Source organism: Mytilus californianus, unplaced genomic scaffold, assembly GCF_021869535.1.
Source record: "Mytilus californianus isolate M0D057914Y unplaced genomic scaffold, xbMytCali1.0.p SCAF_5, whole genome shotgun sequence".
In the NCBI taxonomy this organism is placed as follows: domain Eukaryota; kingdom Metazoa; phylum Mollusca; class Bivalvia; order Mytilida; family Mytilidae; genus Mytilus; species Mytilus californianus.
The window spans coordinates 62,317,081-62,342,198 of record NW_026262701.1 but is presented as its reverse complement, the minus strand read 5'-3'; the positions used below and the strand labels follow the sequence as shown (position 1 = coordinate 62,342,198).

General features: G+C 35.0%; 2 protein-coding genes across 3 annotated transcripts in view; both read right to left on the bottom strand.

Annotated features, from left to right (window-relative positions):
• Window positions 1–16,300, bottom strand: part of LOC127701179 (uncharacterized) — a 213,226-nt gene extending 196,926 nt beyond the window's left edge. The window contains exons 1-2 of one of the 2 annotated variants that reach the window (XM_052205011.1): window positions 10,913–16,300; window positions 214–5,380 (exon numbers count right to left, since the gene is read on the bottom strand). In XM_052205011.1, coding sequence (XP_052060971.1) covers window positions 13,604–14,515 — 912 coding nt within the window. In that variant the 5' untranslated portion in view covers window positions 14,516–16,300 and the 3' untranslated portion in view covers window positions 214–5,380; window positions 10,913–13,603. Of the gene's footprint in view, window positions 1–213; window positions 5,381–6,557 lie in introns of those variants that run through there. The other variant, XM_052205010.1, reaches the window with a different exon arrangement.
• LOC127701145 (tetratricopeptide repeat protein 12-like) overlaps window positions 1–25,118 on the bottom strand; it is a 157,676-nt gene that overhangs the window by 707 nt on the left and 131,851 nt on the right. The window contains exon 16 of the mRNA XM_052204956.1: window positions 16,326–16,548. Coding sequence (XP_052060916.1) covers window positions 16,326–16,548 — 223 coding nt within the window. The remainder of the gene's footprint in view (window positions 1–16,325; window positions 16,549–25,118) is intronic.

Below are 25,118 nucleotides of genomic sequence, written 5' to 3'. Positions count from 1 at the left end.
ACAATGGCGAAGCCCATACAAGGTGCAAGTAACGTCACAAACATGTGAAAGTAAATATGGGAAACGTAACGTTATTACTTTGTACTATTCTCAACATACTGGGGCTTGCAAAGTGTATTTATGTACAAACAATGGAATATTACTTTAAATGTTCATCAATAAAGAAAAGAAATTTAATTTTACACTTGCAAGAATTACTGTCTCTTCATAACACAAACTAGAGGCTCTAAAGAGCCTGTGTCGCTCACCTTGGTCTATGTGCATATTAAACAATGGACACAGATGGATTCATGACAAAATTGTGTTTTGGTGATGGTGATGTGTTTGTAGATCTTACTTTACTGAACATTCTTGCTCCTTACTATTATCTCTATCTATAATGAACTTGGCCCAGTAGTTACAGTGGAAAATATTTTGTAAAAATTTACAAAAACTTACAAAATTTATGAAAATTGTAAAAAATTGACTATAAAGGGCAATAACTCCTTAAGGGGTCAATTGACAATTTTGGTCATGTTGACTTATTTGTAAATCTAACTTTGCTGTACAATATTGCTGTTTACAGTTTATCTCTATCTATAATAATATTCAAGATAATAACCAAAAGCTGCAAAATTTTCTTAAAATTACCAATTCAGGGGCAGCAACCCAACAACATGTTGCCTGATTGGTCTGAAAATTTCAGGGCAGATAGATCTTGACCTAATGAACAATTTTATACCATCAGATTCGCTCTAAATGCTTTGGTTTCAGAGATATGAGCCAAAAACTGCATTTTACCCTATGTATTATTTTTTTGCCATGTCGGCCATCTTGGTTTGCGGGCAGGGTCATCGGACACATTTTTTAAACTAGATACCCTAATGATGATTGTGGACAATTTTGGTTAAATTTGTCTTAGTAGTTTCAGAGGAGAAGATTTTTGTAAAAGATTACAAAAATTTACGAAAAATGGTTAAAAATTGACTATAAAGGGCAATTACTCCTTAAGGGGTCAACTGACCATTTTGGTCAAGTTGACTTATTTGTAGATCATACTTTGCTGAACATTATTGCTGTTTACAGTTTATCTCTATCTATAATAATATTCAAGATAATAACCAAAAACGACAAAATTTCCTTAAAATTACCAATTCAGGGGCAGCAACCCAACAACGGGTTGTCCGATTCATCTGAAAATTTCAGGGCAGATAGATCTTGACCTGATATACAATTTTACCCCATGTCAGATTTGCTCTAAATGCTTTGGTTTCAGAGATATAAGCCAAAATCTACATTTTACCCCTATGTTCTATTTTTAGCCATGGCGGCCATCTTGGTTGGTTGGCGGGGTCATCGGACACATTTTTTAAACTAGATACCCCAATGATGATTGTGGCCAAGTTTGGTCAAATTTGGCCCAGTAGTTTCAGAGGAGAAGATTTTTGTAAAAGATTACAAAAATTTACGAAAAATGGTTAAAAATTGACTATAAAGGGCAATAACTCCTTAAGGGGTCAACTGACCATTTTGGTCAAGTTTGACTTATTTGTAGATCATACTTTGCTGAACATTATTGCTGTTTACAGTTTATCTCTATCTATAATAATATTCAAGATAATAACCAAAAACGGCAAAATTTCCTTAAAATTACCAATTCAGGGGCAGCAACCCAACAACGGGTTGTCCGATTCATCTGAAAATTTCAGGGCAGATAGATCTTGACCTGATAAACAATTTTACCCCATGTCAGATTTGCTCTAAATGCTTTGGTTTCAGAGATATAAGCCAAAATCTACATTTTACCCCTATGTTCTATTTTTAGCCATGGCGGCCATCTTGGTTGGTTGGCGGGGTCATCGGACACATTTTTTAAACTAGATACCCCAATGATGATTGTGGCCAAGTTTGGTCAAATTTGGCCCAGTAGTTTCAGAGGAGAAGATTTTTGTAAAAGATTACAAAAATTTACGAAAAATGGTTAAAAATTGACTATAAAGGGCAATAACTCCTTAAGGGGTCAACTGACCATTTTGGTCAAGTTGACTTATTTGTAGATCATACTTTGCTGAACATTATTGCTGTTTACAGTTTATCTCTATCTATAATAATATTCAAGATAATAACCAAAAACGGCAAAATTTCCTTAAAATTACCAATTCAGGGGCAGCAACCCAACAACGGGTTGTCCGATTCATCTGAAAATTTCAGGGCAGATAGATCTTGACCTGATAAACAATTTTACCCCATGTCAGATTTGCTCTAAATGCTTTGGTTTCAGAGATATAAGCCAAAATCTACATTTTACCTCTATGTTCTATTTTTAGCCATGGCGGCCATCTTGGTTGGTTGGCGGGGTCATCGGACACATTTTTTAAACTAGATACCCCAATGATGATTGTGGCCAAGTTTGGTCAAATTTGGCCCAGTAGTTTCAGAGGAGAAGATTTTTGTAAAAGATTACAAAAATTTACGAAAAATGGTTAAAAATTGACTATAAAGGGCAATAACTCCTTAAGGGGTCAACTGACCATTTTGGTCAAGTTTGACTTATTTGTAGATCATACTTTGCTGAACATTATTGCTGTTTACAGTTTATCTCTATCTATAATAATATTCAAGATAATAACCAAAAACGGCAAAATTTCCTTAAAATTACCAATTCAGGGGCAGCAACCCAACAACGGGTTGTCCGATTCATCTGAAAATTTCAGGGCAGATAGATCTTGACCTGATAAACAATTTTACCCCATGTCAGATTTGCTCTAAATGCTTTGGTTTCAGAGATATAAGCCAAAATCTACATTTTACCCCTATGTTCTATTTTTAGCCATGGCGGCCATCTTGGTTGGTTGGCGGGGTCATCGGACATATTTTTTAAACTAGATACCCCAATGATGATTGTGGCCAAGTTTGGTCAAATTTGGCCCAGTAGTTTCAGAGGAGAAGATTTTTGTAAAAGATTACAAAAATTTATGAAAAATGGTTAAAAATTGACTATAAAGGGCAATAACTCCTTAAGGGGTCAACTGACCATTTTGGTCAAGTTGACTTATTTGTAGATCATACTTTGCTGAACATTATTGCTGTTTACAGTTTATCTCTATCTATAATAATATTCAAGAAAATAACCAAAAACGGCAAAATTTCCTTAAAATTACCAATTCAGGGGCAGCAACCCAACAACGGGTTGTCCGATTCATCTGAAAATTTCAGGGCAGATAGATCTTGACCTGATAAACAATTTTACCCCATGTCAGATTTGCTCTAAATGCTTTGGTTTCAGAGATATAAGCCAAAATCTACATTTTACCCCTATGTTCTATTTTTAGCCATGGCGGCCATCTTGGTTGGTTGGCGGGGTCATCGGACACATTTTTTAAACTAGATACCCCAATGATGATTGTGGCCAAGTTTGGTCAAATTTGGCCCAGTAGTTTCAGAGGAGAAGATTTTTGTAAAAGATTACAAAAATTTACGAAAAATGGTTAAAAATTGACTATAAAGGGCAATAACTCCTTAAGGGGTCAACTGACCATTTTGGTCAAGTTGACTTATTTGTAGATCATACTTTGCTGAACATTATTGCTGTTTACAGTTTATCTCTATCTATAATAATATTCAAGATAATAACCAAAAACGGCAAAATTTCCTTAAAATTACCAATTCAGGGGCAGCAACCCAACAACGGGTTGTCCGATTCATCTGAAAATTTCAGGGCAGATAGATCTTGACCTGATAAACAATTTTACCCCATGTCAGATTTGCTCTAAATGCTTTGGTTTCAGAGATATAAGCCAAAATCTACATTTTACCCCTATGTTCTATTTTTAGCCATGGCGGCCATCTTGGTTGGTTGGCGGGGTCATCGGACACATTTTTTAAACTAGATACCCCAATGATGATTGTGGCCAAGTTTGGTCAAATTTGGCCCAGTAGTTTCAGAGGAGAAGATTTTTGTAAAAGATTACAAAAATTTATGAAAAATGGTTAAAAATTGACTATAAAGGGCAATAACTCCTTAAGGGGTCAACTGACCATTTTGGTCAAGTTGACTTATTTGTAGATCATACTTTGCTGAACATTATTGCTGTTTACAGTTTATCTCTATCTATAATAATATTCAAGATAATAACCAAAAACGGCAAAATTTCCTTAAAATTACCAATTCAGGGGCAGCAACCCAACAACGGGTTGTCCGATTCATCTGAAAATTTCAGGGCAGATAGATCTTGACCTGATAAACAATTTTACCCCATGTCAGATTTGCTCTAAATGCTTTGGTTTCAGAGATATAAGCCAAAATCTACATTTTACCCCTATGTTCTATTTTTAGCCATGGCGGCCATCTTGGTTGGTTGGCGGGGTCATCGGACACATTTTTTAAACTAGATACCCCAATGATGATTGTGGCCAAGTTTGGTCAAATTTGGCCCAGTAGTTTCAGAGGAGAAGATTTTTGTAAAAGATTACAAAAATTTACGAAAAATGGTTAAAAATTGACTATAAAGGGCAATAACTCCTTAAGGGGTCAACTGACCATTTTGGTCAAGTTGACTTATTTGTAGATCATACTTTGCTGAACATTATTGCTGTTTACAGTTTATCTCTATCTATAATAATATTCAAGATAATAACCAAAAACGGCAAAATTTCCTTAAAATTACCAATTCAGGGGCAGCAACCCAACAACGGGTTGTCCGATTCATCTGAAAATTTCAGGGCAGATAGATCTTGACCTGATAAACAATTTTACCCCATGTCAGATTTGCTCTAAATGCTTTGGTTTCAGAGATATAAGCCAAAATCTACATTTTACCTCTATGTTCTATTTTTAGCCATGGCGGCCATCTTGGTTGGTTGGCGGGGTCATCGGACACATTTTTTAAACTAGATACCCCAATGATGATTGTGGCCAAGTTTGGTCAAATTTGGCCCAGTAGTTTCAGAGGAGAAGATTTTTGTAAAAGATTACAAAAATTTACGAAAAATGGTTAAAAATTGACTATAAAGGGCAATAACTCCTTAAGGGGTCAACTGACCATTTTGGTCAAGTTTGACTTATTTGTAGATCATACTTTGCTGAACATTATTGCTGTTTACAGTTTATCTCTATCTATAATAATATTCAAGATAATAACCAAAAACGGCAAAATTTCCTTAAAATTACCAATTCAGGGGCAGCAACCCAACAACGGGTTGTCCGATTCATCTGAAAATTTCAGGGCAGATAGATCTTGACCTGATAAACAATTTTACCCCATGTCAGATTTGCTCTAAATGCTTTGGTTTCAGAGATATAAGCCAAAATCTACATTTTACCCCTATGTTCTATTTTTAGCCATGGCGGCCATCTTGGTTGGTTGGCGGGGTCATCGGACACATTTTTTAAACTAGATACCTCAATGATGATTGTGGCCAAGTTTGGTCAAATTTGGCCCAGTAGTTTCAGAGGAGAAGATTTTTGTAAAAGATTACAAAAATTTATGAAAAATGGTTAAAAATTGACTATAAAGGGCAATAACTCCTTAAGGGGTCAACTGACCATTTTGGTCAAGTTGACTTATTTGTAGATCATACTTTGCTGAACATTATTGCTGTTTACAGTTTATCTCTATCTATAATAATATTCAAGATAATAACCAAAAACGGCAAAATTTCCTTAAAATTACCAATTCAGGGGCAGCAACCCAACAACGGGTTGTCCGATTCATCTGAAAATTTCAGGGCAGATAGATCTTGACCTGATAAACAATTTTACCCCATGTCAGATTTGCTCTAAATGCTTTGGTTTCAGAGATATAAGCCAAAATCTACATTTTACCCCTATGTTCTATTTTTAGCCATGGCGGCCATCTTGGTTGGTTGGCGGGGTCATCGGACACATTTTTTAAACTAGATACCCCAATGATGATTGTGGCCAAGTTTGGTCAAATTTGGCCCAGTAGTTTCAGAGGAGAAGATTTTTGTAAAAGATTACAAAAATTTACGAAAAATGGTTAAAAATTGACTATAAAGGGCAATAACTCCTTAAGGGGTCAACTCACCATTTTGGTCAAGTTGACTTATTTGTAGATCATACTTTGCTGAACATTATTGCTGTTTACAGTTTATCTCTATCTATAATAATATTCAAGATAATAACCAATAAAATGCTTCGCTGGGGCGCAGCTTGATACGACCGCAGAGGTCGAACCCTGAACAGTTGGGGCAAGTATGGACACAACATTCAAGCTTGATACAGCTCTGAATTTGGATTGTTATTAAATATTTGACACAGCATAGGTTTCTGACACAGAAAGAATGTGGTCTAAGAACTTGAATTTTTTTAATTTACCTATTATGGTCCAATGTCCAAAATCAAAATACATGGTTAGATTCAGCATATCAAAGAACCCCATATATTCAATTTTTGTTAAAATCAAACAAAGTTTAATTTTGGACCCCAACTTGGACAAACTTGAAAACTGGGCCCATAATCAAAAATCTAAACACATGTTTAGATTCAGCATATCAAAGAACCCCAAGAATTCAATTTTTGCTAAAATCAAACTAAGTTTAATTTGGACCCTTTGGACCTTAATGTAGACCAATTTAAAAAACGGGACTTAAAATTAAAAATCTAAATACACGGTTAGATTTGGAATATCAAAGAACCCCAATAATTCAATTTTTGATGAAATCAAACAAAGTTTAATTTTGGACCCTTTTGACCTCAATATGAACCAATTTGATAACGGGGCCCACAAATAAAAAATCTAAATTCATGGTTAGATTCAGCATATCAAAGAACCCCATATATTCAATTTTTGTTGAAATCAAAAAAAGTATAATTTTGGACCCCAACTTGGACCAACTTGAAAACTGGGCCCATAATCAAAAATCTAAACACATGTTTAGATTCAGCATATCAAAGAACCCCAAGAATTCAATTTTTGTTAAAATCAAACTAAGTTTAATTTTGGACCCTTTGGACCTCAATGAAGACCAATTTAAAAAACGGGACCCAAATTAAAAATCTAAAAACACGGTTAGATTTGGCATATCAAAGAACCCCAATAATTCAATTTTCGATGAAATCAAACAAAGTTTAATTTTGGACCCTTTTGACCTCAATATGAACCAATTTGATAGCGGGGCCTACAAATAAAAAATCTAAATACATGGTTAGATTCAGCATATCAAAGAACCTCATATATTCAATTTTTGTTGAAATCAAACAAAGTTTAATTTTGGACCCCAATTTGGACCAACTTGAAAACTGGGCCCATAATCAAAAATCTAAATACATGTTTAGATTCAGCATATCAAAGAACCCCATATATTCAATTTTTGTTGAAATCAAACAAAGTTTAAATACTGGACCCTATCTTGGACCAACTTGAAAACTGGGCCCATAATCAAAAATCTAAACACATGTTTAGATTCAGCAAATCAAAGAACCCCAAGAATTCAATTTTTGTTAAAATCAAACTAAGTTTAATTTGGACCCTTTGGACCTCAATGTAGACCAATTTAAAAAACAGGACCAAAAATTAAAAACCTAAATACACTGTTAGATTCGGCATAACAAATAAATAAATGTGATCAAAGATTTTACAAATCTAATGCGCCATACTGTGCAATTAAAGATTATTTCTTGAAATTTTTCAATATTTGAAATTTGAAAAAAAAAAAATATTTGAAGAATAATTCTTTTTAATTTCTGAAATCTGAAATGAGAAAAAATTGGCCCCCCACAATTTCTTTTTATCCCCCCCCCCCTTTTTCCCCCAAAAAAATTCTTTCCCTCAAGATATGGTCATAATCTCAATTCAAATTTCCAATGGAGTTGGCAACCATAATTACCCATTTAAATTTACCATAGTGCTAACTTAATCTATTTTATAATAGAATTAATAAAAATATAGTGTCAAATCTTTCATATGGATTTTTTTGTAAAAAAAAAAGATGAAAACATTTGCAGATATTTTTACTGGTCTTCCTTTATAAATATGCATTTCTTTAAACATAATTTAAAAGCAGTGTAAGGGAAGTAACCAAAACGTTGTATTTGGATTACCTCCCTTACACTGTTTTAGATTATCTTTATTGTTCATTAACCATTACTTTATACATAATTTAAAAGCAGTGTAAGGGAGATAATTTCAATGATGTATTTGATTTATCTCCCTTACACTGCTTTAAATTATGTTTTGTACTAAAGTATTTGTCCATTAACCAGGACAACCTTGTTTTCCCCCCTTTTTTGCCCCTAATTCCTAAACGGTTTGAGCCATAACCCCCCAAAGCAAATCCTAACCATCCCTTTGTGGTATGGAAACTTGTAGTATAATTTCAGAGAGATCCATACACTGTTCCACAGTTATTGTCTGGAAACTAGAAAATGCTCATTTTTGGCCCCTTTTTGGCCCCCAATTCCTTAACTGTTGGTACCATAACCCCCAAAATCAATCCCAACCTTCCTTTTGTGGTATTTAACCTTATGGTCAAATTTCAAAAAGATCCATTCACTTAAACTAAAGTTAGAGTGCGAAAACCAATATGTATTCGGACGACGACGCCGGACGACGACGACGACGACGACGCCGGACGACGACGACGACGACGACGACGACGCCAACGTCATACCAATATACGACCACAAAATTTTTTTGCGGTCGTATAAAAACGGCAAAATTTCCTTAAAATTACCAATTCAGGGGCAGCAACCCAACAACGGGTTGTCCGATTCATCTGAAAATTTCAGGGCAGATAGATCTTGACCTGATAAACAATTTTACCCCATGTCAGATTTGCTCTAAATGCTTTGGTTTCAGAGATATAAGCCAAAATCTACATTTTACCCCTATGTTCTATTTTTAGCCATGGCGGCCATCTTGGTTGGTTGGCGGGGTCATCGGACACATTTTTTAAACTAGATACCCCAATGATGATTGTGGCCAAGTTTGGTCAAATTTGGCCCAGTAGTTTCAGAGGAGAAGATTTTTGTAAAAGATTACAAAAATTTACGAAAAATGGTTAAAAATTGACTATAAAGGGCAATAACTCCTTAAGGGGTCAACTGACCATTTTGGTCAAGTTGACTTATTTGTAGATCATACTTTGCTGAACATTATTGCTGTTTACAGTTTATCTCTATCTATAATAATATTCAAGATAATAACCAAAAACGGCAAAATTTCCTTAAAATTACCAATTCAGGGGCAGCAACCCAACAACGGGTTGTCCGATTCATCTGAAAATTTCAGGGCAGATAGATCTTGACCTGATAAACAATTTTACCCCATGTCAGATTTGCTCTAAATGCTTTGGTTTCAGAGATATAAGCCAAAATCTACATTTTACCCCTATGTTCTATTTTTAGCCATGGCGGCCATCTTGGTTGGTTGGCGGGGTCATCGGACACATTTTTTAAACTAGATACCCCAATGATGATTGTGGCCAAGTTTGGTCAAATTTGGCCCAGTAGTTTCAGAGGAGAAGATTTTTGTAAAAGATTACAAAAATTTATGAAAAATGGTTAAAAATTGACTATAAAGGGCAATAACTCCTTAAGGGGTCAACTGACCATTTTGGTCAAGTTGACTTATTTGTAGATCATACTTTGCTGAACATTATTGCTGTTTACAGTTTATCTCTATCTATAATAATATTCAAGATAATAACCAAAAACGGCAATATTTCCTTAAAATTACCAATTCAGGGGCAGCAACCCAACAACGGGTTGTCCGATTCATCTGAAAATTTCAGGGCAGATAGATCTTGACCTGATAAACAATTTTACCCCATGTCAGATTTGCTCTAAATGCTTTGGTTTCAGAGATATAAGCCAAAATCTACATTTTACCCCTATGTTCTATTTTTAGCCATGGCGGCCATCTTGGTTGGTTGGCGGGGTCATCGGACACATTTTTTAAACTAGATACCCCAATGATGATTGTGGCCAAGTTTGGTCAAATTTGGCCCAGTAGTTTCAGAGGAGAAGATTTTTGTAAAAGATTACAAAAATTTACGAAAAATGGTTAAAAATTGACTATAAAGGGCAATAACTCCTTAAGGGGTCAACTGACCATTTTGGTCAAGTTGACTTATTTGTAGATCATACTTTGCTGAACATTATTGCTGTTTACAGTTTATCTCTATCTATAATAATATTCAAGATAATAACCAAAAACGGCAAAATTTCCTTAAAATTACCAATTCAGGGGCAGCAACCCAACAACGGGTTGTCCGATTCATCTGAAAATTTCAGGGCAGATAGATCTTGACCTGATAAACAATTTTACCCCATGTCAGATTTGCTCTAAATGCTTTGGTTTCAGAGATATAAGCCAAAATCTACATTTTACCCCTATGTTCTATTTTTAGCCATGGCGGCCATCTTGGTTGGTTGGCGGGGTCATCGGACACATTTTTTAAACTAGATACCCCAATGATGATTGTGGCCAAGTTTGGTCAAATTTGGCCCAGTAGTTTCAGAGGAGAAGATTTTTGTAAAAGATTACAAAAATTTACGAAAAATGGTTAAAAATTGACTATAAAGGGCAATAACTCCTTAAGGGGTCAACTGACCATTTTGGTCAAGTTGACTTATTTGTAGATCATACTTTGCTGAACATTATTGCTGTTTACAGTTTATCTCTATCTATAATAATATTCAAGATAATAACCAAAAACGGCAAAATTTCCTTAAAATTACCAATTCAGGGGCAGCAACCCAACAACGGGTTGTCCGATTCATCTGAAAATTTCAGGGCAGATAGATCTTGACCTGATAAACAATTTTACCCCATGTCAGATTTGCTCTAAATGCTTTGGTTTCAGAGATATAAGCCAAAATCTACATTTTACCCCTATGTTCTATTTTTAGCCATGGCGGCCATCTTGGTTGGTTGGCAGGGTCATCGGACACATTTTTTAAACTAGATACCCCAATGATGATTGTGGCCAAGTTTGGTCAAATTTGGCCCAGTAGTTTCAGAGGAGAAGATTTTTGTAAAAGTTTACGGACGACGGACGACGGACGCAGGACGACGGACGACGGACGCAAAGTGATGAGAAAAGCTCACTTGACCTTTCAGGTCAGGTGAGCTAAAAATAAAAAAATTCGTTGTTTGGTTATTCATCAGATGGTGGTACTTCGTTTATTTCTAGAGGATAGAGTTTGACGATCGGATGTGAAGTTTGACCACTGTGTGTTCTGATTATCGCTGAACGCACTAAACCATTGTTACCAGTAACAACTTCCTCCACTACTGCTGTTTTCCATTTAATTCGCGGTTTATCGTCATGCACTTGAACTACATCTCCTACTTTAATGTTAATCTTATCGTCTCCGATCTTTTTATGAAATTCTCGAAGTGAGGTAAAGTACTCAAATTTCCAACGGTTCCAAAAATGTTCAATAAGTGTAGATAATCTTTGAGCACGCTTTGAAATATCTGAAGCAGTCAATGTATATGTATCATTAATGTTGTCAATTTTGGTACGTGGATACGGTAATTTTGTAACTCGGCGTCCATACAACAGGTGCACGGGTGTTAATGGTTCACTATCAATAATGTCTGTAGAAACATATGTTAGTGGTAGGTCGTTAAGAAATTTCTCTATTTCTGTGACTGTAACATATCCAAATTGATTAACGCACGTCCCAGTGTCTTTTTCAAATTTGTTTTTGTCAGTGCAATTAATCTCTCCAAACAACCCTCCGAAACCAGGATGCACGCTTCGGAATGATTCTCCATTCGACTCCAAAAGAAGATAAAGCTTCTTCAATTTTCTTTGACTGTGAAAGGCGGTGCTTCTTGAAGTCTTATTTTTTGTAACGGTGGAGGGTCTGGTGCCCTGTACGGTTTTCCTTTGATCTTTTTGCAAGTTGTACATCTGTGAAGTAATTTTCGAGTGAATTGTGGCAAAGACGGTATCCAGAATGTTTGACAGATTTGTGTAACGGTGGCATTAACTCCAGAATGCATAACTAGTTCGTGTGAGTTCAACACTATTAGCTCTGACAATCGGTGATTTGCTGGTAAAATATAAGGATGTTTTGCTGATTCGGATAAAGGCGCATTATGAATTCTACCTTTACATCTCATTAAATTGTTTTCATCTAAATATAATTGAAGTTGTCGAAGTTGTGGAAGTTTGGTATTCTGCACATTTTTTAATGTGAGTGCACGTACTTCACAGGGGTATGCCGTCGCTTGGCAACATCGTATCCATAATATAGTTGATTGTTGTAATTCATCTAGTTTCTCATAGACTTAGTTGTCTTACAATTTTGAATAAAACCTTAGACATAAGTTGTCACTCGCAAAAGTTTCTCGTAAGATCCATACCTATAAGCATTTATAATTCTGTCAATTCGAAAATGAAGATCATCATTTTTGTCAGTGTTGCTTTTTTCATCTAATGTCTCCTCATTGTCGTCTGCTATTACGGATAAAGCTGTGTTAATAGGTATATTTGTTTCCAAGTTGGTTGAATTTTGAATAAGGCAAGTCGGTCCTGTTTTCCATAATACGCTCTCCATAAACTGTTTTGCCGTTATACCATGAGTGAGCAAATCAGCAGGGTTACAATTTGTCGGGCAGTATTTCCATTTGCATTCTTCCGTTAATTCCTTAATTTCTTTAATTCGATTCAATACGAAGCGTTTTAACGGTTTTGACGTATTTAGCCAATGAAGTACAATTTGGCTGTCCGATCAAAGTGTCACATCTGTACATTCCAAAGTAGATTTAAGATGTTGTGTCAAGCGAGCTCCTATTACGGCGGCCATTAATTCTAATTGTGGCAATGTAAGCTTTTTAACGGGTGCAACTCGTGTTTTTGCCATCAATAATGCGACACTATGTCCTTTCGATAGATACATGTATGTTACAGCTCCATGCGCTTTCATGCTTGCGTCGACAAATACAGGAAGTGATCTTGATTTTGTATTTCCGGTAAAGTATAGCCTAGGCAATTTCATACTTGTAACAATTCCTATGTCTTTTGCCAGATCCATTCCATTGTAACTGTAGATTTTCGGGTAGGGGTTCATCCCAATCATAGCGTTCTTTCCACAAATCTTGCAAAATCTTTGCTCGTATACTAACTGGGCTTAAAAATCGTAGCAGGTCAAAAATCTTTGAAGATAATCTTTCAGAATTTCTTGTTTTGTAATATGTGATGATACAGATGGTAAAACTCGTTTTGCGTAAGATAATTCATCCGTTTCGACATTCCAACGCATACCCAATATTTTTGCTTCTTTGTCGGTATCTAACACGTCCTCCTTGATAGCTAGATTTCTCACATTTTCGTTGTTTGAGATCCATGAGCGAAGATTAAATGCTGCATTTAACATCAATAGTCGCGCTTCCTTGAAATAAGTTACGGCTTGAGTTTCATTGCAAATGCTAGATAAAATGTTGTCAACATATAAATCCCTTGTGAGTATTTTAGTAGTTTCATTTTCTGTTTGCTGTAAGTGTTTTAGCAGTACAGCGTTTAAGATAAACGGTGAGCACATTGCTCCAAATAGTACAGACTTGATCCTATATGTCTCTAAATCGCTTTGTGGATCAACAGGGTTATCTAACCATAAAAATCGTGTGACATCACGGTCCTGTCCTGTTCATGGAGTCCGACATGTAAAAGAGGGACGAAAGATACCAGAGGGACAGTCAAACTCATAGATCGAAAACAAACTGACAACGCCATGGCCAAAAATAAAAAGACAAACAGACAAAATCTGACAAATAATAGTACAGATGACACAACATAAAAAACTAAAGACTAAGCAACACGAACCCCACCAAAAACTGGGGGTGATCTCAGGTGCTCCGGAAGGGTAAGCAGATCCTGCTCCACATGTGGCACCGTGAAATGCCTTCTCAATGTCAGTTACTATGGCAACGGGGTTCAATCGAAATCTTATTAAAATCTTTGTAAGGTCGTTTAAAATCGGGGGTGTGTAATCATTAAGACTCAGTAACTGTGATGACTGTTGGCAGCTGCAATTGTAAACTATCCTTATGGGCGTAGTTGTTGAATCCTCCTTAACGGGATGATGCGGGATATAATGTACAATACCTTTACTAATATCGGGATCCTTAACCTTCTCAATAAATCCTCGGCGTTCTTGATCCTTGATTATCTGTCCATATATCTTAAGCATTTCGGGATTTTGACTTAATGTTCGAATGACGTTTTCAGTGCTTCGTTTCGTAACGAAGAAGTTGGTAGGCAAGGGTTCGTGATCTGGTTTCCATGGCAACTTTGCTATGTACTTGTTTTCTCGGAATTCAATTGCTGACTTTTGATATGTTTCCATATAGTCTACCGTTTCAACATCTGTCGTGTTGCTATCTATTCCTAACGACTCTAATTCCCAAAATCTTTCTGAATTGAACTCCTCTGGTTTGCGTGATGTCAATATGTTGTACATACCTACATTACTCTGTTGACGATTAGAAGTCGGAATTGGACCAGACAACAAATAACCAAGTTTTGACTTTACGGCGGTTGGACCATTTCCTCTTAACATTGTATCCTCCACGAAATCCCAATAGAAATCAGCTCTGATGAGCAAGGAAATTTCAAAAACTGGTGCAATGGCAGTTTTCAGAAGCACGTTCGAACAGGATTTTTCTTCAGACGAATAAAAACTTGCAGCAATCAATGTATTTTCGCTATCATTAACTACGGCATTTACTGACGTTTGCCTATTATCAGTACATGTATTTTCATGGCAAAGACTTGTGTGGTGTTTTTTATGGCACTGGCGGCAGCCAAATTTCGATTTACAATCTACGGAACAGTGTGATCCTAAGCAGTTAAAACATAACTTCTTTTGTTTGACGATTGATAGGCGTTTGTCGTTATCTGTAACATTTGAGCATTTTGCAGGGTTATGTAAATTCTGGCAGAATATGCAAGGTTTTTGTCGAATATTTGGTGTTTGTCTCTCACAGTTATCAAATGTATCTACTTTACTCAGTTCACCTTTTCTATTAGCTTCAATTATAGTGATTACTTTCAAAATTCCACGTCTCAAATCAATCAATTCCTAACTATCGGTACTGTTTTCACGGGCTAAGTGTTGTTGTATTTCTGACGGAAGCTTGTTCAGTATTATCGGAATAAGTAATGCACCATACGATTCAAGACCTCTTATATATGCCTCCAACTTGTCGTAATAACCGCGTAGACTGAGTAGGTTGTTTTGTGGTGCTCTAAGTTCTAGCATAGCTTGCATATAAGCATTTGTAATCTTATGCGATTGTCCGAAGCCCTCCTTTAAAAGTTTAATAGCTTCCATGTAATTTGAGTTTGTGAGCGGTAATCCGTCAATAGTTCTTGCAGCATCATTAACAAGCTGGGATTTTAAATAACTAAATTTCTGTACATCTGTGAGTGTTACATTGTAATGGACGGAAGATTCAAAAGAGTCCAAAAATGTTTGCCAAGTCAGAATTTCTCCTTTAAACATGGGTAGTGTAAGTTTCGGCAAATGGTGATTTTGGTTGCTAGGTTGCTGTACGGGATACATTTGTGTTGTGTATGGAACAGAACTGTGTTGATTAATGTTTTCAAAAGTGTGAGAAGGTAATGCGTGATCATGCTGTGGGACATCAGTACATACTTTGTTTGTGAATGTTTTCCGTATATATCATATTTTGGTGTTCAAAAAGAATTTGTACTCATCTGCATTAAGAATTTCTCACTCGATGTCCTCTTCCTTTAAAGAATTCATAATATCTTCTTCCAATGCACTAATAGTTTTCTGTTTTTGAATTAATGTTTCTAAAAGTTCAGCACTTTCTTCATTGTCCAAGTTTGTATCATCATCTTCTGCTTTCTGTAAAAGTCTCTTTACTGCACTTTTGTGACCGGCTCTGACAGCTTTTAGCTTGCTGTTCATCTTATCCTGGTCACGGCACCATAAATGTATGGAATAAACTAAGTAAGTTGTATATGTACTTTGCGTTGTGTTTACTTTGCGTATATTATTTACAATGGCGAAGCCCATACAAGGTGCAAGTAACGTCACAAACATGTGAACGTAAATACGGGAAACATAACGTTATTACTTTGTACTATTCTCAACATTGGTATCAATCGCCTCTCTTTTACTGAAGGAATGCATAATTGCACTGTAAGCCAAGTCCCAGAATTCAGGCTTGTGGAACATCAAGACCTAAAAGCCTGGAGTTAATTAAGTGTTGATATTTTTAAAAGGATCCAAAACTTAAACTTTTTATTTTCTTGTGATGAATGTATAAAGGGTATTAGAGAGAAAAAAACTTCACCTTCTAGGCGAACACAGATGAATATTATAAAATTTATGCACAAACCTAGTGTCACCCTGAGCAAGTTTTGCTATCAGTATAGCACAGTTCTTTTGTAACTGTGGGCGTTTTCCATCTCTGGCTAATACAAGAAGATCCTTCATAATATCTGTTTTTGTAAGAGCTGCACAAACTTTTGGAATTTGCGTGCAGTGACCTAAACAAAGAGCTGCATTGCCAATTACACTTTCATCACAACTCTTAATGGATTTAACCAAAGTACCCAAACCTGAAATTGCATTTAAAAAAAAAATTAAAAGAAAGTTATAGCAGATGAAATAGTCATTCATTTCTTTATCATGTTTGCCACAAAAAGTTTTTGATGCATGGGTTCTGTTATTGATGTTTCTTGGTTATTTTTATGATCAAAGTATTTTGTTGTTTGAATATTATGATAAAATTTGAAGGAAGATGTCACAAGATTTATCTGCAATTCATTTATTTTTCCAGCACATAATTCCAAATGCACTAGGAGGAGCTGTTTAAGTGGACTGAAATATAACTTCTTTATCATTAAAAGTTACATTGGCAAATGGAAAGGCAAAAATGAATAGAGCACTAAAAGAAATTTAGAATATATATGGTTTAGGGGTGGAAATGACATTTAACTAAATTAAAGAACTTTTCTGAGCACGCTCACATACCCCATGCCCCCACATTGTCACTGGGCAAACAAATTCTCACCAGATTCCGAATTTTGGGTCGTTTTTTTGTCAATGCTTTGGGTATGTCTATAGTCTTTTAAAATAACAGATCCTATAAATAATAAATTATTAAGAATGAAAAGGAGTAGGTCAGGTAAGGGCTAATTTAGGCCTAAAATTTGAAGTATATCAGATTAAAGATTTTTGACATTTTAAAACACTCAAGTGTCTACTTCAGGCGATTCAATCAGTTTATGTAATAGATTTGAACTGATTCGGTCATTACAGATACTCAAATTCAAGCTTAAATATGAAAAATCTATCAAATATGCCATAAAACGTCACTTTTCAAATGGTTTTTGTCTTAAATGTAGTGGCCGCATTCGTTTTCAGTCTCAACCTTTATATATGTTATGTTTTATCATCAAATACAACATATATTTAAATACATGTATTAAGGCTGAACACAAGTGTGGCCACTTACATTTTAAACTAAAACCGTCTAAAATTTGGCACAAATGCTAAAATTGTGAAGATTAAAATAGTTTTGCATGAATTAATGATGCTAGTACCTGATGCATGTGCATTGTATTGTCAAATAAAGAGCTGCGCCATGAGCGCATGATACGTCCGTCACTTTTTCAAAGAATAAATTTCCATAACTACTCAATGTCATATCAGAAATATATAAAACAAGAGGCTCTCAAGAGCCTGAATCGCTCACCTGTATTTCAGAGGAGAAGATTTTTAAATGTTAGCAAACTTGATGAACAAATTGTTTATAATTGTCTTTAAAGGGCAATAACTCCTTAAGGGGTCAATTGACAATTTTGGTCATATAACTTTTTTGTAGATCTTACTTTGCTGAACATTATTGCTGCTTACAGTTTATATATATCTATAATAATAATCAAAATAATAACAAACAAGAGTGCACACGCTGAAATGTCTCGCCTTCTTTACTAACCATTTATGTTATGTTGATAGTCCTAAATGAAAGCTTTACTACAACTATTACATAAACTTAACATGATCCAAGAAAATGAAGTCAAGGTCATATAAACCAAACGAGAAATACATGTACACCTTACAATCATTCAATACACTAAATATAGTTGACCTATTGATTATAGTTTCTAAGAAACAGACTTAACCATGAAAACTAAACATTGACCAACGAATCGTGAAAATGAGGTCAAGGTCAGATGAACCATGCCAGGCAGACATGAACAGCTTACAATCCTTCCATACAACAAATATAGCTGACCTATTGCTTATAGTTTAAGAAAAACAGACTGAAACACATAAACTTCACACTGAGCAATGAACCGTGAAAATGAGGTCAAGGTCAAATAAAACCTGCGAGACTGACATGTACATCATAGAATATTTCCATACACCAAATATAGTTGACTTATTGCATATAGTATAAGAAAAAAGACCAAAACTCAAAAACTTAACTTTGACCACTGAACCATGAAAATGGGGTCAAAGTCAGATGACACCTGCCAGTTGGACATGTACACCTTACAATCATTCCATACACCAAATATAGAAGACCTATTGCATAAAGTATAAGAAAAACGGACCAAAACACAAAAACTAAACTATAACCACTGAACCATGAAAATGAGGTCAAGGTCAGATGACACCTGCCAGCTAGACATGTACACCTTACAATCATTCCATACACCAAATATAGTAGACCTATTGCATACAGTATAAGAAAAACAGACCAAAACACAAAAACTTAACTATAACCACTGAACCATGAAAATGAGGTCAAGGTCAGATGACACCTGCCAGTTGGACATGTACACCTTACAGTCCTTCCATACACCGAATATACTAGACCTATTGCTTATAGTATCTGAGATATGGACTTGACCACCAAAACTTAACCTTGTTCACTGATCCATGAAATGAGGTCGAGGTCAAGTGGAAACTGTCTGACAGGCATGAGGACCTTGCAAGGTACGCACATACCAAATATAGTTATCCTATTACTTATAATAAGAGAGAATTTAACATTACAAAAAATCTTAACTTTTTTTTCAAGTAGTCACTGAACCATGAAAATGAGGTCAAGGACATTGGACATGTGACCGACGGAAACTTCATAACATGAGGCATCCATATACAAAGTATGAAGCATCCAGGTCTTCCACCTTCTAAAATATAAAGCTTTTAAGAAGTTAGCTAACGCCGCCGCTGCCGTAGCCGCCGCCGCCGGATCACTATCCCTATGTCGAGCTTTCTGCGACAAAAGTCGCAGGCTCGACAAAAACTGCAAAATTTTGTTAAAATTACCAATTCGGTGGCAGCAACCCAACAATGGGTTGTTCGATTCGTCTGATAATTTCAGGGCCGATAGATCTTGACCAATTAAACAATTTTACCCCATGTCACATTTGCTCTAAAAGATTTAGTTTTTGAGATATAAGCCAAAAACTGCATTTGACCCTTATGTTCTATTTTTAGCCATGGCGGCCATGTTTGTCGATGGATACAAACTTCGGATACAATTTATAAACAAGATACCCCAAGGAACATTTAGTTAAAGTTTGAAGGTAATTGGCCCAGTAGTTTCAGAGGAGAAGATTTTTAAATGTTAGCAAACTTGATGAACAAATTGTGTAAAATTGTCTTTAAAGGGCAATAACTCCTTAAGGGGTCAATTGACAATTATGGTCATCTTAACTTTTTTGTAGATCTTACTTTGCTGAACATTATTGCTGCTTACAGTTTATATATATTTATAATAATATTCAAAATAATAACAAAAAACTGCAAATTTTGTTAAAACTACCAATTCGGTGGCAGCAACTCAACAATGGGTTGTTAGATTCGTCTGAAAATTTCAGAGCTGATAGATTTTGACCAATTGAACAATTTTACCCATGTCAGATTTGCTCTAAAAGCTTTAGTTTTTGAGATATATGCCAAAAACTGCATTTGACCCCTATGTTCCATTTTTAGCCATGGCGGCCATGTTTGTCGATGGATCAAAACTTCGGATACAATTTATAAACTAGATACCCTAAGGAACATTTAGTTAAAGTTTGAAGGTATTTTGCCCAGTAGTTTCAGAGAAGATTTTTGAAATAGTTTACGACGACAGACGACGACGACGGACGCCAAGTGATGGCATAAGCTCACATGGGGCCCTTCGGACCCCGGTGAGCTAAAAACTGAAGGGAGGTTATTTTAATAGATATAAACCAGTCATCATTGCTCAATGCAATTTTGAGTTATTGTCCGAAAAAAATGGAAAATCCACCTTTTTTAATGAATAAAACCCCATAACTTGGAAACGTAAAATCTAAAATTTATAAAAATCAAAAGGGAGCTCACGTCAATAGATATAAACAATTCACCAAAGTTTAATGAAAACTGCTAAAAGCATTTTTGAGTTATTGTCCAAAAGCTGGAAAATCCCCTTTTTTAATGAATAACACCCCATAACTCTGAAACGTAAAATCTAAAATGTATAAAAATCAAAAGGGAGCTCACGTCAATAGATATAAACAATTCACCAAAGTTTCATGGAAATTGGTTAAAGTGTTTTTGAGTTATTGTCTAACATGTTGATGACGGACAGACAGACGGACGGTACGACAGACAGACGGACAACATTATACAATAATACGTCCCGTAAACGGGCTTATAAAAACAGCTGATATTTATGTAACAAGAGTATTCTACTTTCCAATGATTCCAATAAATAGCTAAAAGTTTACATTTTTAACAAATTTGTAAAAATGCTATATTTTGGGGCCAAAAAGGGGTCTTACTGGGCCAACTCCTTAAAAGTAAACACACTATTCATTTTCACCTGTTGCTAGTATGGTTTATTCATTTCACATGGCAAATTTATTTCAACCATTGTGCAACTATATCCTGGATTTTCCTGCATGCATCTTTGGACAAAATATTATTATCCTGTCTTTGGCAAAGTTTTATATTTTCAGTTATTATCAGGCCAGAATACTCATCTCCAAAATCTTCCTTGTTCATCAGGTATTAAAAAAAAATCTCACTGTGATTTGGCATCATAAATTGAGACACCATAATAAATTACATGCTTTAGTAGTGTTACTTCTGGTGCACAAAATTTAAAGCCTGGTATATATGACGAGTTTATTTCCATTTAGTTTATGTTAGAATGCCATTTTTATCATATCAAGAGGTATAGTGGTTATAAAAATGATAGTAAAACAGAAGTTTTAAATGCAGTTTGAGTGTCTTGTATACTTCCATAAATGTATGAACAGTCGTTTTATTAACTGTTTATTCCAGTCAGTGTTTCTACATCAGTTTTACATGCTACTTGTTTCTTATTTTATGGCAAAATGAGGAAAAGTCTAATGCAGGTTTATTCACTTTATTGGCAGAGTTCAGAAAAAGGAAAAATGTTTTAACTTTATTTTGATAAAATCAACAGTTTGATAAAATCAACAGTTTAATGGATTCACATGAATATACATATATAGATATAAGAAGATGTGGTATGAGTGCCAATGAGACAACTCTCCATCCAAGTCACAATTTGTAAAAGTAAACCATTATAGGTCAAAGTACAGCCTTCAAAACTGAGCCTTGGCTCACACCGAACAGCAAGCTGTAAAGGGCTCCAAAAATGACTAGTGTAAAACCATTCAAACACGAAAAACCAACGGTCTAATCTATATAAAAAATTCATAAGGGTTCCGAAGAACCCAGTGTCTCGCCTACTTTTGCTGTTAATAGCAGGCTCAACAAAAATGAAAAAAAAAATTAATAAAAATATTCCTCTCTATACTATCTTTTGATTGTAAGTAGCTTCTGTCCAAGTTTGGTAAAAATCCAGGATAGTTTATGAATCTAATAAATGTTTTAAAAACTTAAACTGCAGACTGTATGTAATGTTAACTGGAAGAAAAACTAAGTTCATTTATAAGTAAAATACGGAAAAAATGGAACAAAATTTTAACAAAATTTCCTTCTAGATACTAGCTTTTTATAATAAACAAGCTTCTGTCCAAGTTTGGTACAAATCCAAGATAGTTTAAGAAAGTTGTTAAAATTTTAAAAACTTTAACCACAGAGTGAATGTAATGTTAACTGGCAGAAAAACTAAGCCAATTTATAAGTAAAATACGGAAAAAATGGGAATTTTTTTTTTACAAAATTTACTTCTGGATACTATCTTATGATCATAAACAAGCTTCTTTCCAAGTTTAGTAGAAATCTAAGATAGTTTAAGAAAGTTATTAAAATTTCAAAAACTTTAACCACAGAGTGAATGTTATGTTTCCTGGCAGAAAAACTAAGTCCATTTATGAGTAAAATACGGAAAAAATAGAATTTTTTTTTTACAAAATTTACTTATGAATATTATCTTATGATCATAAACAAGCTTCTGTCCAAGTTTGGTAGATATCCAGGATAGTTTAAGAAAGTTATTAAAATTTCAAAAACTTTAACCACAGAATGAATATTTGTGGACGCGGCCAACGACGACGATGACGGAATGTAGGATCGCTATGTCTCGCTTTTTCGACAAAAGTCGAAGGCTCGACAAAAACGAGAAACGAGAAACACTTATGAACCACATCATTATGCCTGCTTTCTTCATAACTTTAAAATATCTTTTTTTTTATTCATATTTACAGAAGGATCACTAAGGTATTTAGGCAAGGCAATATTGGTAAATAGGAAACCTTTTATCACATATTGGTCTTGACCATTCTGATTATAAAGATGTAACAAATAGAGTTGCTTTACGCAACAGCTTATCATTCAGTCATAGAAAGGCTATTTCATGAAAGACAATAAGCAGCTGCCATAAGAGTGCATGATACCCCTGATTGTACATATTGAAATTGTTGCAAGAATAAAATGGGATATTTAGAAGGCATTTAATTATGTTATCAGAAGCAAATCAAATGGCTCTACAGAAAAACATGCATTTGGATACCTATTGTGTCAAATATGACTGTTAAAATTCCCATAAATCTGAAATGGCAAACAACCAAGTCAAAGCCAAATCTCGTTCACCAATGCCAACAACAGTTTTAAGTTTGCAATACATGTAATTTGATTCAAGCAAACTAGAGCTAGTGCATGACATTAAAAAAATGTATTTTATTTATCTGACCCCCAAAGTCCAATAACTCTGGAATGAAATATCGGAATTTATGAAAACTGAAATGGTTGTTATTTTCACCAATTCCACCAATTATGTAAAGTTTCCAGTAAATCAATCCATACAAATACACCATGTGAAATATTTACCCTGAACAGTTGGGGCAAGTATGGACACAACATTCAAGCTTGTTACAGCTCTGAATTTGGATTGTTATTAAATATTTGACACGGCATAGGTTTCTGACACAGAATGAATGTGGTCTAAGAACTTAAAAAATTTTTTATTTACCTATTCAAACCATATCATTATTATTTGCTTTTATATATAAATCAGAAATAACCAACTTAAAATGGAAAATTTTAAAGAAAAAAAAAAAGGAAAAAAAGGGAAAAAGAAAAAAGGAAAAAAAATCCCCCCCCCCCCCCGAAATTTTTGAACCCCCTTATGATTCATCACCCCCAAACTAAATCTCAGCCTTCCCTTTGTGGTATGGTACCTTGCAGTACAATTTCAGAGAGATCCATACACTTGAACATAAGCTATTGTCTGGAATATAGAAAAATGCTTGTTTTTTTACCCCAAATTCCTTAACGTTTAGGGCAATTACCCCCAAACTCACACCCAGCTTTCCCTTTGTGATATGAAACCTTGTAGTACAATTTCATAAAGATTTATACACTTACACACAAGTTATTGTCCTGAAACTAGAAAAATGCTTGTTTTTTGCCCCTTTTTTGCCCCTTATTCCTAAAATTTTGAGGCAATTACCCCAAATATCAATCCCAGCCTTCCCTTTGTGGTATGGTACCTTGCAGTACAATTTCAGAGAGATCCATACACTTGAACACAAGTTATTGTCTGGAAACTAGAAAAATGCTTATTTTTGGCCCCTTATTCCTAAATGTTTTGGGCAATTACCCCCAAACTCGATTCCATCTTTCCCTTTGTGATATGGAACCTTGTAGTACAATTTCAGAAAGATCCATACACTTACACACAAGTTATTATCATGAAACTAGAAAAATGCTTGTTTTTTGCCCCTTTTTTGGCCCCTAATTCCTAAAATTCTGAGGCGATTTACCCCCAAATCAATCCCAGCATTCCCTTTGTGATATGGAACCTTGTGGTACAATGTCAGCGAGATCCATACACTAATATACAAGTTATGTCTGGAAGTTACAAAAATGCTTATTGTTGGCCCCTTTTTGGCCCCTAATTCCTTAACTGTTGGTACCATAACCCCCAAAATCAATCCCAAGCTTCCTTTTGTGGTATTGAACCTTATAGTAAAATTTCATAGAGATCCATTTACTTAAACTAAAGTTAAAGTGCGAAAACCAATGTGTCTTCGGACGACGCCGACGCCATACCAATATATGATCCCAAAATTTTTTTGCACTCGTAAAAAAATTTGTAAGGGTTCTGCAGAACCCAGTGTCTCGCCTACTTTTGCTGTTAGTCGCAGGCTCAGCAAAAATGGGGAAATAATTATTAAAATTTTTCCTCTAGATACTATCTTTTGAATGTAAGAAGCTTCTGTTCAGGTTTGGTAAGAATCCAGGATGGTTTATGCATCCAATAAATGTTTTAAAAACTTTAACTGCAGACTGTATGTAATGTTAATTAGAAGAAAAACTAAGTCCATTTATAAGTAATATACGGAAAAACAGGAAAAAAAGTTTTACAAAATTTCCTTCTAGATACTAGCTTTTGATCATAAACAAGCTTCTGTCCAAGTTTGGTACAAATAATCCAGGATAGTTTAAGAAAGTTATTAAAATATTGAAAACTTTAACCACAGAGTGAATATTTGTGGACGCTGCCGACACCGCTGACGGAATGTAGGATCGCTATGTCTAGCTTTTGCGACAAAAGTCGTAGGCTCGACAAAAAATCAGACAAAGCAAAAGGCCATAATAAATTGAAACACCAAACAATTTATTAATATCTAATTATGTCAGATCTTTTCAATCCAACTCTTGTCATTGATTTTTTTATACACAAGTTTTATGTTCATATTTAAAA